At 43.4% G+C, this 13902-nt stretch overlaps 2 protein-coding genes across 20 annotated transcripts in view; one reads left to right on the forward strand and one right to left on the reverse strand.

Moving 5' to 3' along the window:
* The window catches only part of msi2a (musashi RNA-binding protein 2a), a 216697-nt gene that overhangs the window by 167349 nt on the left and 35446 nt on the right, over positions 1–13902 (forward strand). For 10 of the 19 annotated variants that reach the window (XM_047805133.1, XM_047805136.1, XM_047805134.1 and 7 more), the window contains 3 exons: positions 5607–5721; positions 10132–10206; positions 13339–13368. In XM_047805133.1, coding sequence (XP_047661089.1) covers positions 5607–5721; positions 10132–10206; positions 13339–13368 — 220 coding nt within the window. The remainder of the gene's footprint in view (positions 1–5606; positions 5722–10131; positions 10207–13338; positions 13369–13902) is intronic. The other 9 variants (XM_047805137.1, XM_047805143.1, XM_047805146.1 and 6 more) reach the window with 1 other exon arrangement.
* akap1a (A kinase (PRKA) anchor protein 1a) overlaps positions 13467–13902 on the reverse strand; it is a 75301-nt gene continuing 74865 nt past the window's right edge. The window contains exon 15 of the transcript XR_007138870.1: positions 13467–13735. The gene's annotated coding sequence lies outside the window, so the exon portion shown is untranslated. The remainder of the gene's footprint in view (positions 13736–13902) is intronic.

A 13902-nucleotide genomic window follows, 5' to 3' on the forward strand; every position in this document is an offset into this window, starting at 1 on the left:
ATCACCCGAAAGTCACCCAAAGGATTGATTTTTACTTTACTTTAAATGATTTGTTCAACACTTCTGAGTTGTTACGGACAGGAACTTCACAATAACGTCACTCTTGACGTACAGCTTTGTCTGTGATTCTCCTGTGCAGCTCAGGTTTCCAGCCCTAATCTCGGAGAACCACTTTGTCTTGTACATTTCTGTATTGGGACCCCGGTGTATATCATCCAGTGTGCTAGAGATAGATTTCTCTACAGTTCTCTATAAAAAGACCATATTTACTGACCATGAAGGTGCATCACATCGGAATAATTTCATATATCACTTCTTCAACACGCTGGCCTTTATTTTATCGTCAGCATTATTTTGGGATTTTTGACCAGCCGCTTGTGTGGATTTCTTCTTAGGTTTGGATTTTTGAGGCAGGTCGGTGTGACCGCTTCACTTTTCTGCTACCGAAAAAAAAAAAAAAAGCCAGTTTACTGGAATCTTAAAGGACTCTGGATGTTAAAAAACAGGTGGTTTCTGGTAGTGGTTACTTTCACGTTACAGCAATCATATGTAGGTGAACTTTCATCGTCGATCTTTTTCACCAGTAGAAAAATGTCAGGGAAAAAAGTCTCAGTGATTATTAAGTTAATTCTGGTGTGTTTTTGTGGAAACTCTGGTGGGGTTTTTTTCCCCTCTCTTCTTGAGCGAGCGTTATCCTCCAGCTGTGTGAGGTGCTTGTATTGCTGCACATTATCGATGATTGAGCTGTAAATGTAGAACGCACACACGTACAGAGTCACTTGAAGATTTGAATATAGCATGGTTAAATAAATTAAAAAAAAGCACATCTGTAACGCATTGTTGGTTTGACAAATAATGGTTTCTGCACTTTCCTAGTGACGATACCTACCTGTGTTCTGTATGTTTCCTAGAATTCTGTTCAGAAAGAAGTATTTTATACTTGGAATTATGTGCTTTCTCCTTTCAGAGGCAAACCCAACACAGCTGTGTAATTGCACATATGTACAATTCAGTTGTGTGTGTGCGAGAGAAGACAGTCTCTCACCATGTCCGTGACGTGTTCTCCTGCCCGTAAGGCTTGTTTTCCTTCCTGCATTAACTGGGACGTGGACGTTAGCGACGTGAAGTGAAGAGGCAGCTGTAGAGCTTTTACTGCCTACAGAATGCACAGAATCTTCTAGAAAGTCTTACACTGTGACCAATTTACTCAGTGATTTGGTCAATTAGAGTTTAAGAGCTCTCTTAACTATTATAGTCACCAGTTAATTGGAGAAACACCGCCGAGCAGATATATAGGTGCTGCTGGATCTTTTTGTCGTTCTCAGTGTGCGGTGCTGACACGAGTGGATCAGGTGCGGCAGTGTTCTGGGGTCCACCACAGTCCACCAACCAAATATCTCCATCTGCTGCATGATGTATTCTGATCGACTAACGATGTCGTACGTTGAGACGTTAGCTGTACCATGACGACCCTTTAACAAAACCAAAAAAAAAAAAGCTGTGACTCTGGAGACTCCTTCCAAGAAATGTTGTTTGTCGTACATCTTAGATCAAACCTGTTACCATAGCTGTTACGATAGAAACGATAACGTCGTCACGTCGAGGGCGTTAATAAACACGTTTAAATTCCATCCGACGCTGTAGAGAAGCGTTGTAGAAAATAACATAACAAACTAACAGCCTCTGACCAATCAGATTCAATAAGCTCTAGTTAGATGACTGTTGTGCTGAGTATGTGCTCAGTGGTGCTTTTGTGGTGGTGTGTTGAAGCAGATGGACTCCAGTCAGTGATCATCAGCATGCTGTGGTGGACTGGCACTTTTGTGGGCTGCTTGGCAGCGTGGCAGCTGAGTGGGAAAACTGAATGTCACTCCCTTCCTTTCTTCTCTTTCTCCACCACCCGAACCGGCCGAGCCTCTCTCACAGCTCCCACCCAGAGTGATGTTTTCTGCCTGACTGCCACGCCTCCCGATATTCTCCACATTGGTGTGAAAGGATCAGTGCTTTACCATCTTGTCCCCAAGCCTGTGCTCATATTCTCACATGGGACGCTAAAATCGCCACTTGAAGGGGACATTTGAGCAGTCTAATAACACACACACACACACACACACACACACACACACACACACACACACACACACACACACACACACAGCATCCATGGAGGTCCTTCCTACTCACCACCCATCCAGAGGCTCATTTTTAACCTCTCGCTGCAGGAATAACAAACGTGTGTGTGCCCTCTGTGTAACAGGAATAGCTGATGTTGACACTCCTTGCAGGGTAAAAAAAAAAAAATCTTACATGTAATACTCGGCGCTGAACGTCGACGCTGCACAAAAGTAGAAAACAGCATTTTTTTTTCCGGTAGGAAGGAGGCGGCACCGAATGCTTGATTCCGATTGGTCAAAAGGATTTGAAGAAATTGAAATCTATAGTAACATAAAATCATGTGATGAGTTTATTTTATTTTATGGACGGAGTCTCTGGTGTAAGCACAACAACCATGTTACGCAACATGCTACATCACTTCACACTGTTGTTGATGACTTTACTTCCACCCACCCCCCACCCCCACCGCACACACACACACACCCCCACCCACCCCCCACACACACACCCCTTACATATAGACCAAGCAGTGAAGTAGCACTGATGGAGTTTAGGGCTTGTTTCCTTAACAAGCACAACGTGAAAGTCTAATCCGACATCATGTCTCTCGGTTAGAAGCCATACTGATTCATTCTGAAAGGTTTGCGGCTGCTAATGAGACTGGATTGTCAGCTAGATATTTTGCATAGCAGTTTTCTGTGTCATAACGGTGTCTTTTTGTAAGATCAGTCATGTGTATCTTTAAGGAACCGTAGATTTACATTTTTTATTGCTGTGACGTCTTGATACGAAATTTGAGGTTGTGGCAGCACCTGCTTGGGTTAAAAGCAGCCTGAGGTCTCTCTCACTCACACACACACACACACACACACACACCCACACACACATTTTTTATGGATTGCTTTCAGAGTTGGAGGAGGCCTTGTGTGTTTCTGCTGGAAAAATCACAGCTTTCTGCAAATGCCTGTCATCCTGAAGAGATCAAGAGAGCTGTGTGCTTAAATGGAAAGGACTTGGCCCACGGGGCATCAGAAACAACCAAAAGATTGTGTGTTTGTGGCACAGAGGAGGGCATCTGGAGCCGGTGACTCTGCATTTCCAGGTGTTGATTTCCAGGTGTTGATTTCCAGAGGTATCATTACCATCAGATCGGCGTTAACAGGAACGCACCGTGGTGTTATCGAGCCTCTTGAGTTCTTACCCACTAAGTAAACATTCGCTACCCTCTTCTCTCTCTTTCCTGTGTGATGTGTGCGATCACCTCCTTTTCTTTTTCTGCTTTCTTGACCTCTGATTGAATCCAAAAATATTTCCTTGATTGTCCGGATGAATGCTGAGTGTGTCGGTGTGATGAGTGTCAGCAGGGGAGGGGAGGGGAGGGGGGTTGTGGGCTCTCCTACACAACAACTGTCTCTTGGCCTCAGTTTTTTCTGACGTTTAAGGAGAGATGAATTGTGAATTGCAATCGAGAGAGAAAGAGAGAGCGAGCGAGCAAGCAGCCTTTAGACCCTTAGATGGACAGGCCCAAGGCAGGCAGGCTGACGAGTCGATCACCGTTGCAGCAGAGCAGGGCGGCTCGGAGCAGCAGACATTTTCAGCGAATACAAGCTTGGCCTACCAAAGAGCAGACTCCTGTCACAAGCTCGCATAGATATGAGAACAACACGCGAGAGCTGTCAGGACGAATCTCACAGCTCCAATGATGTTTGAATTTTCATCATATTTACAGTTTTATACTGTATGATCCCAATGTCTACTTTTAGTCGCCTTACGCAAGTCTGCTGAAACACACGGACGTGAAACTTTTTGGGAGTTTTTTTGTGTGTCTTAATAAACAAATACATGTAATTTTTAGCACACGCTGCTCATCAGGACCTATTCAGCAGCCTGAAGTGAAATTTAATCTAAATTCTGAAAAACGGGTGAACATGAACTAAGGATGAAATATCGGTTCATTTATTTAACCAAACTCTAGTGCCTTTAATAAAAGTCCCATTATTGTCAGCGACTGGACAGTAAAGAAAGATTTAGGGATTTTATTTATCACTTTATTTCCATATTTAATCGACAGTAGTGCAAGACTGTAATAAAACTCCCATGTGTTCAGAAACACTTGACTGGTATTGTTTTGTTCATTACTACATGTTTCCTTGTACTGGGGCAGTTCAGCTCAACTGGTTAAGGCTCTGGGTTGTTGATCAGAGGATCGAGGTTCAAGGCCCAGCACAGCCAAGCTGCCACTGCTGGGCCCTTGAGCAAGGCCCTCAACCCTCCCTGCTTCAGGGGTGCTATATCATAGCTTGCCCCTGCACTCTGACCCCAACCTCCTCAGTTAGGGTATGTGAAGAAAAGAATTCCACTGTGCCGTAATGTATATGTGGCGATAATAAAGGCCCCTGTTCTGTTCTTGTATGGTGCTGGACTCTATGCAGCCTATATCTAAGATCCAGCTAAATATCAGCAACTATAAAAAAAAAAAACTGCATACATGAATATCAATCTAAATCTTTTATTGAAAAAAAAACCCCACAAAAAAAAACCAGATGCATTTCAGCACTTAATCTTTTAAGTCGTTAAAGTTCGAGTGTAATTTTAAAGAGCGTTATTCAGCACCAACACACTCGCGTACGAGTACGCAGACGTTTATCCGTCTTCGATGGATGGACGTGATTCTCTTCGCTCTCCGCGGTTGCAGTGGCGTCTACTGTGCGTACGACGTACTTGCGTGTATGGGTCTTTTCTTTTAGCGACGTTTAAACACACGCGGCTGAAAAGAAAGGCGTCTGTCCTCCTGTCCCTCTGTGACAGCACATGCACACACTCGGAGCTCACACACATCTGCTGTGGTCAGAGCTAAAGTGTCAGTCAGAGACGGGGAGTGAAAGAGAGAGGTGGAGAGGAAGAGAGGAATATTTTGGTGATATCCGCCTGTCGATTTCAAGCCTGCGGGAGAGCGCTTTAAATAAAACGACACAAAGGAAAGCAGACGTCACGAGCAGCGCTGAAGAAGTAAACAGGGCAGAAATACCGTGTTGACTAATAGTATGTTGCTATATTGTGCTACATGCATCCATCAGGGGGCGCTGTTTTGTAACAGGGATGTACAGTACACACTAGTTTTTTTTTGCCAGTATTTCAGACTATAGATAGATAGATAGATAGATAGATAGATAGATAGATAGATAGATAGATAGATAGATAGATAGATAATGGTCTACATCATGACTTTGCCATTACTGTACATTAGGTTACTGTAGTCTCTTTCCAAAACACAAAGGATTTTAACACCCGTGTAAGTTCTAATAAACCGGAAACGTGTGAGTGATATTAATAAGAAAGCGTTTCAGAAATGTGGAAATAAGTCTTTATGTTGTAATTCTGATGATGGCAGGTTAGGAATCACTAAAGTTTTAAAACCTGATGTGACTCATTTAGCTGATGTGTGAGCATGAAGATGTGCTGTTGGTGACAGCTGTGTCTTGTGTCTACAGGTAGAATGTAAGAAGGCCCAGCCCAAAGAGGTGATGTTCCCCCCGGGCACGCGGGGCAGGGCCAGAGGTCTGCCCTACACCATGGACGCCTTCATGCTGGGAATGGGCATGCTGAGTGAGTAATCCATATCTCATCTTTTAATGACTTATTGTCTAGAATAACAGGGAGATGGCAGTATTTACAGCCTGAACTTCATCTGCACTAGAGTCTAGGTGTATCCACAGACTAGAACCCTGATGGGTCGAGCAGTTCAGGTGAATATCCCACTCACGTCTATATTTAATAAGATGATTGTCAGCTGGGTCTGTAGCGTGGTTCTACACCCAGCAGTGATGCACACATAAGGTTGAACATTGCTGATTATCTACCAGACAAGTGAGGTCAGTCTTGATTAGTGGTGTGATGTGCCAGGGCCATGCCAGCCTGCGGTCCTGTGCTTGGGGTCGTCCCGTATGGAAATGAGCCTGTGGAGGTGGGGCCGGGCATCACAAGGTGTATGACTGCGCCCACTGGAGCACAGGCTGCATTACCAGAGCAAATGAGGAGGAAAATTGGGATAATGCTCTATTAGGGGCTCACCAATCCATCTGCCTGACCTCTGCTCTGGCTAATGACAGCACCGCTGAATCTCGGGAGCTCGTCACCGCTTCAGAGCCACCATGCGAGCTTCCACTTTATCATAGTCATCCCTATAACACACACACTCTCACAAATGCAGCACAGCGGGCAGTGGCTCAGAGGAGGAACCCTGAAACGAACAGAGTTTGATTCATGTGTTTTAGCAACAGTGCCGTGGTGGCAGCAGTATGTAAATGGCACCAGCGCCGCCTCTTCTCGCCAGTTTTCCCCGCAATCTGGACACAGTGAACTTTTAACATGTCGTGTGAACTTTTCAGAAGTTCTTACGGTTCAATGCTGAGCTGTTAAGGAGTGGGACACACACACACACACACACACACACACACACACAGAGTCTTTGGAGTGTTCATGTGAAAATATTAACTCCAGACTTATCCACATTCTCGCTTATCTAAATGAAATTGGAAAGCGCAGGGCAGCGCGACATAACTTAGTATAATTTGCATTCGAACTGGAGGAGAGGGAAAAAAAGAAGATCAGGACTCATTATTTAAGGAACTGTAGGTTCCCTTCGATGCCAGATCTCATTAAAACGCCTTCCCCGGCTCCTTTGTTTACCAGTCCTAATCGAACCATTTATCTTTATTGTGTTGTGCTGCATGTATGTTTGCTGAAATTAATACACATTGGAGCTGGTGCGGAGTTTGGGGTGTACCAGATGGATAATTGATTTTAAACTGAATCGGAACCGTTGAGCCATAAAATAGGTGCATTAGCATGCATATTAATAACAGGAAGAGGAGGGAGAAGCGACAGCAGCAGCAGCTGACTCCGGCGCTCTAGAGGAAGCGAGAGACCTTATTTACCCAACACGCACCATGCTGGGGTGCTGCCTGATGCATGATGGGTAAATAACATCATGACCTTTATCGTAGTGTTTTTCCCCACTTTCTTTTGCTTGCTATTCAGAATCTCCTTTCTCAACTGATCTCTCCAGCCAGTGACTCATTAGTGGAGAAAAATGAGTTGAGAAAAGGCTTTGTTCATACAGCAGGGCAAATCTGAACTGTTTCTAAAAATCTAATATTGTTTTTTTAGCCAAAAACTTGTATAAGTAAATAAGTGCCAGAGTCGCCACGTCGTTGTGAGTACGTAATGCGAAGGCAGGTGAAAGTTAGCCGAATACACACCATGGTGGAGACGTCGCATCTAGGTGGCAAGGGCTGGGTGACGTATATGAGCTCATCAGCCAGTTATTTATTATTGCTACAATAAAATAATCATGTCGTGCTTCTGTTCATTTTCATATCTGCATGACGTTTGCGTTGCTCCGATGCCACATGATCGGCTGATTAAAGAATTGCATGAACGTGAAGAACAGCTTTTGAGATTTAGCAACTTGACTGTAAAATATAATTTTGGTATTTGTGCGATTATTTGTTTGTTTGTTTGTTTTATTTTGACATATGAATGGCCTGAACACCGGTACATAATCTCTGCTTCGTTGCATTGCCCCTACTGAGCACATCCTCCAGTTCACACTGCGATTTTAATCAGACTTTGTCATGGAGCAATAAACTGGTTTCAGCATTCATTAGTAGGATGAACATGAGTGGGGGAAAAAACAGTCCCATTGCAGTGATTGGACCAGTCACTCTGTAACTGAGCATCGACTGTTTTTGCCCTTTCGGTTAATGCTGTAGCTAGAACTTTCTTCCTCTGACCCGAGACCAATTTAGCGATTGATTGTAGCGAGACTTTGATTAACAAAGATTAATCCTGAAAGGGCAGCTCCCGTGTGTCACGCTTAAACATGCTGGACACACTCTTTTTCCCCGAACCCCACTGAGGCCTATTAGTCCTGAACCACCCTGGGTTATGCAGATAGCCTCGCCACAGCGGGTTAGCAAAATTCCACCTGTAGCAATCGTCACATTTGCTGGTCTTTGTACGCTATGCATTTGAGCCAATTTTGCACCCCTGCACCTCAATTAAATGTCACCGGTTACAGCCCGAGGGTTAGAATACTGCAGATACACTAAACACCATTTAGCTCCGGGTTTTTCTGGACTCCTTCGTCTGGCCGTGACCGTTTCCCGAGTGACGACGATCCCTGTCACAATTCATATGCATGTGTCAGAATGCTGCACACACTCAAGCATGTGTTTATAAAGTGCTAGGTCTGTCTGAAAGAATTAATTTAGCACACTTCCTACTTGCTCACACGCTGCTAGGCTTTGCATCCAAGTTTTTCTTTTTGGACAACATAAAATCAATAAAGCGTGTAAAAAAATTAAAAAAAAAGAAAAAAGTAATAAACCAGGCCAAGAATAACCGATCTGCCGGAGTAGCAATAGAAACGCTGCCACGTCTCTCGGCAGCACCAGAGAAGGAGAGCAGATGGTGGAGAAATTCCCTCGTGACGCATTCTGATTGAAGATCTTCGCAGTTGCTTGCAAACATACCATTGTAATATCTGTGTGCGTCCGGTGACGCCGCGGTGCACGACGGTGTACGACGTCTAAGCCGATATGCTAAATGCACGGTTTAGTTCATGCTCTCTGGCTCTTCTTTCTGGTCTCGTTCTTTTCTCTATACTTCAACTCACCATGATCAGCAGTCCAGAAGAGAACTTTGGTGATGTATCAGTGACGTTATAAATAGACTGTACAGAGTGTGTTCACTTTCTCAGGACTGTCCGTTACAGACAGCAGTTGAAAAAGGAACTGTTTGTATTTGAAGCTCCATCTGCTGCCTGCAAGTTGAACTACAGCTATAATAAATACATGGATATGGATTCACCTTCCTCGATGTTCCTGCTGCTGGTTTCGCTACTGAGGAAAGGGACAGGGCTGAGCAGCTCTGTTCCAGCTCGGGGTGGAGCTTAGTTCTGTGCCTGTAAGCTGTATTTTAGCGGTATAACTGTGAGCCAGATTTTACTGCTGCAGACAATAATTGCACGTTGCAAAAGAATTCTCTAACCATGAGTTCAGATCATCGATCCTAAAATCCCTAATGTGACTTGTTTATCGCAGCCAAACTGCTGGCAGTAAATCTTAAGAGTTTGAGGGCTGCTACTCTCATCTAAAACCCACAAACGGGAGGACGGCGTGGGACGACATACAGTAACTCGCAGGACAACGTCGTCATATTGTCAACGTCAATGGACAGGAAAATGATCCTTATCACAGGCTCACTGTGAAGAATGTTGTGTTTTTGTGAGTGTCCACGAAGGACTGTTTAGACATTCACTAGTAGGGTTGGGAACCGAGAAGTTCTGTTTATTAAGCGGAACCAGAACCACGCAGTCACTCACACTGCTGTGCTGAGGTTCGCTTTGTGTTAAACATGTCTAAAAAAAGTCTAAAGTGTGGATTTCAGCATTTCCAAAGCTACAACAATGAAGCAAATCTGCCCCCTATGAGAGGGTTTTCTCCACAGCTGGAGATACAATAAGCCAGGAAAGGTCTCGTCTTCTAACAGAGAAAGCGGACGTGTTAGTTTTTCTTCAGAAAAATTGCTAACTGTTTTGCTAAGTTGTAATTCTGGATGTTAAATTTGATGTTGGATTTATTTAGCTTTAAATTGATAGGAATTGAAATGTTCTGTTTACACTATTTAAAGAGTGATTAATAAACACAAATGGAATTGTTTAAGTCTTGTGCATTATTTTTCACATTTCTTTTATTATGGAATCGGAATCAGAACCGGGACTCGTAAGGCAGAACTGGAACCGGAATCGGAACGGGAGATTTTGTTTTGATACCCGACCCTATTCACTAGTAACATTCACTCGTATGAGGCTCCTTATCGTGTGGAGAACAAACCGTATCGTTATACAGTTCAGATCAGATATTATTGGAATTAGCATGATGAGTAATGATCTTAAAACAACAAAATCGGCTGAAACGGTCTAAACTGTTGTTCTCTCTGTGTGTGCTTTAGGTTACCCTAACATCGTGGCCACGTATGGGCGCGGATACACTGGATTTGCCCCGAGTTATAGCTACCAGTTTCCAGGTAAGTCACTGTGTGCTGCTGCTAAGAAATCTAAAAACACACTTCAATGATTTGTTGAGTTTGTTGATGCTTGAGTTAGTTAGTTAGTGTTGATTAACTGACCTGTTTCTGGATAAAGTATATAAAGGATATTTTAGAAAGGGGATAACGGTGCATGCTCGATCTTAAAGTACGTTATTGAACTCGAGCGATTTAGTACGTCAGTGCTTTCGTATATTACCGAGCGTATAATGTTTATACTGCCACAAGCATGACGCTAACTAGCTACACCGTGCGTTTACGTCACAAACGAGACGCGGTTTTGTGAAATCCACGTTAACAGCAGCTGTCTTCACCTCAGTTTTTATCTTTGTGCACATTTTGAAATGACATAAAACCTCTCCAACACAGTTAGGCTGAATCCTAATTGAATCATATCATATGCTCGCTACATCAGGAGTCGTGTAACAGCATTGTGGTGCTTTATAAAAGCTGTGGGCTTTGGTTGGGAGCTTTGAGACGAAGAGCGACTTCAGTCAAAGCCTACTGAGAACTTGTAAAAAATAAATAATTTATATTTAATTAGCACATACATATAGTATTTAAAAAAATATATGTATATATAATTCCTTTGCCTTTTAAAGGTGTGAGTATATTAGTGAAATCTGTCCTGACAGGTCTAATAGTGAGAGAGTGTGTAATTTACATGTGTATTTTTTTTTTCCCACAAGTGTTGCACAATTTTCTTGCCGTTAGTGGTCTCCATTATAGCTGCAGTGAAACCGAAAGCCACCAGTCTGAACATGGCATGTGTGTGTTCACTCAGAGCTGTGGTCTGCGTGTGTGTGAGAGAGAGATGGTTAGAGTGATGGGGAGAGTGTCGAGGGCTCTTGGCGTTGAGATGTTGGCACCGATACGTGTCGACTCGGCCCACGCCTCACTGCCTGTTGACTTCCTGCTTTATTTAAGCTTTGCACATGCCTGTTTGCTGCTCCGGACATCGGTGGCACACGGCTGATAAGCTTGAATGGGAGAGCCGTCTGACAGCAGCTCAGATCTCCGTAATAGGTTTCCGTGTGTGTTTGTGTGTGGAGGAAGGATGTGAGGGTTCTGACTGATAGTGGTCTTACTGTCTCACGTTCAGGTTTAGCGCTGCAGGTTGGAAAGCATCTTAATAGTTTTGTGATGGTGTAGGCTAAACATTTCGGCTTTTTTTTTTTTTTTTTTTTTTTTTTTTTTTGAAGCTCCTCAAGTGATGACAGTGTGGAGTAGAGTCATCAAAGTAAAAGCCTAATTGCACACTTTAGCTTGCCGATTGCCCTGAGCAATTAGGACCTCGTTCTTCTCCAGGCTTCAGTCAGTTTAGCGGGTGGAGAGGCTAATTGGAAACTCTTTCAGTGCGGCATTGTGAATAAATCCGTGTAAAAAAAAATTTAAAAAAAAAATCAAAGCACGTATCGATCGTTTCATCCTGTCCGTTTAAAAGCAAAGGAATTTGGAATTTCATCTACAGGACCGCTGAAGTGTACACTGAAAGACTGAAAGGCTGGAATGAATGATAATACAGTGTTAATTTAGAAACGCTGTGTGTGTGTGTGATGATGCGTTCATGTGCGTGCCTGCATGCCAGCAGGGTTACTGATCACCAACGCGGTGTAACATTAGACCAGGGCTTTCATTAGAGCAGCATTAGCATGGTCGCATCATTAATGCCACCCACAGTGAACCCCAGCAGCTCTCTACTTTCTCCTGTGATGCTTTTAAACGCCTGTTAGGCCTCCATTAGGCCTGAGCACCACTCTCCTCCTGCTTGCCTCAAAACAATTTGAAAAAGATGAAACATGTGCCCACAATTACAGTCTGAAAAAGTACTGGCCTCGGGGAAACCTGCTCTCATCCATCCATCCGTCCGTCCATTGGTCTGTCTATCCTGTCGTTTTCTTGTTCACTCTTTCTCTACTCATCTCATCATATCATCTACTTTATATTCCTATGTAACCTTCCTGTAGGAAACAAAATATAAGTTTGCTAACTAAATGACAGCAAAATTTAGCTATACTTCTTTTATTTACTTTTATATTACTTCTATTTAGCTATACTTTTAATTTCTAGAAATATGTATTTATTGTACGTAAAGTAGCCGCCCCGCAGAGCTCACTGCTAACCAGAGACGTTATATTTTGATTAAATTATTATATAATAAAACCTTTACTCAAAAAAAAGAAAGTACTCAAAATAATAACAATCCAGTGACAGTTTGAATCAGAAATACGCCGTGTAACTTCAGTAAATAGACAAATATTTAAATAATGAGAACAATAATTAAATATTCATGAAACTAATCTGTACTGACGAGGTCTTTGTAAATGATTTGACACTTTAAAGGGTTCCTTTGTGAATCGTACGTGTCGTGCTGAATGTTTTTAATACAGATCTAGATTTTGACACTAATATCTAAATCGGTGCATAAACGAACGGCGGCACAAAACGGTGGCCGATATTCACTTCCATGTGTCCGCTGTGTTAAAAACGCTGCTGGAGGCGTGTCGGAGTCTCTGTCAGCTCTAATCCCACAGCTTTGGCCCCGTAAGACCGCGCTATAACCCCCTGGCTCCCATAACCTGATCCATGCTCTGTGTGACCTTGCTGTGGAGTTGAGAAGGTGATTGTGTATGAAGAGGATTTGTGGAAGTCTTGGAAGGGGGGGTTTGAGATTGACTCCGTTCAAAGGAGTGGAGCTCATTTTGTTTCAAAGCTGTCTCTCTAAGCCTCGTTCCGTGTGGCACGTGTGGGGTGGAGGGATGAGAGAGAGAGAGGGATGAGAGAGAGAGAGATTGAAGCTCCTCCTGTTCCCTGTCAATGAGGGCACACCTCTCCATTTCACAGACCACCCATATTCTCCAGCTGCTCTGCTTTCTCACGATGAAAACCTGTATTGTTCCGTCTCTGGAAGGTCACAGCAATGCGTCAGCTTGTGTTCAGTTCAGATGTACGTTAAGCATTTATAACAAGTGTGTGTTTTAATTATAAACTTACAGCACAGTTCAGTGCTGTACTGTTACCTGGGAGTGAGTGTTTGTCTTTTAAGTTTGTTCATCTTCAGACTCAAATCTTTTATTCTTTCATGGTTCCATTCACCGGATTCTGCATTAGCCTCTGCTAGCTTCGACAATATTGTACCAGGTACCTGCTCCTTCCACTTTCTTTTTCTTTTACACACACACACACACACACACACACACACATATATACACACACACACACACACACAGACACACACACACACAGCCTCACAGGTCATCAGAGGGCTGATGGAAGTGACAGGCTTTTCTGTTAGCTCCTCCGGTCTGTCTCATATAACAGAGAATGCAGAGAGACATGATGAGCAGGAGAGCTGGAGGTGGCAGGAAACGTCTCTCTATCTACTCCAGCATCAGCACTCGTCCTCCCAGACTTTTTCTCTTTCTCTCCTTCATCTTTATGAGACACTGCCTGACTCCTGCGCACCACTTAATCACACGGCCGCTCTCGCTCTCAGCTCGGCTGCTTTCTGCTTTGTCGTCACGGATGTCACACCAAAAAAAAAAAAAACGTGGCTAAACGGAGGAACGTGGCTATAAGTCAAGTCACTAAATGCACTTATCAGCAAACATTACTGTAATCGTATTAAATGGTTTCATCGTATTGTGATGAAAACGTGGCACTGAAACTTTATTT

The sequence above is a fragment of the Tachysurus fulvidraco genome, chromosome 20 (genome assembly GCF_022655615.1).
Source record: "Tachysurus fulvidraco isolate hzauxx_2018 chromosome 20, HZAU_PFXX_2.0, whole genome shotgun sequence".
NCBI classification, from domain to species: domain Eukaryota; kingdom Metazoa; phylum Chordata; class Actinopteri; order Siluriformes; family Bagridae; genus Tachysurus; species Tachysurus fulvidraco.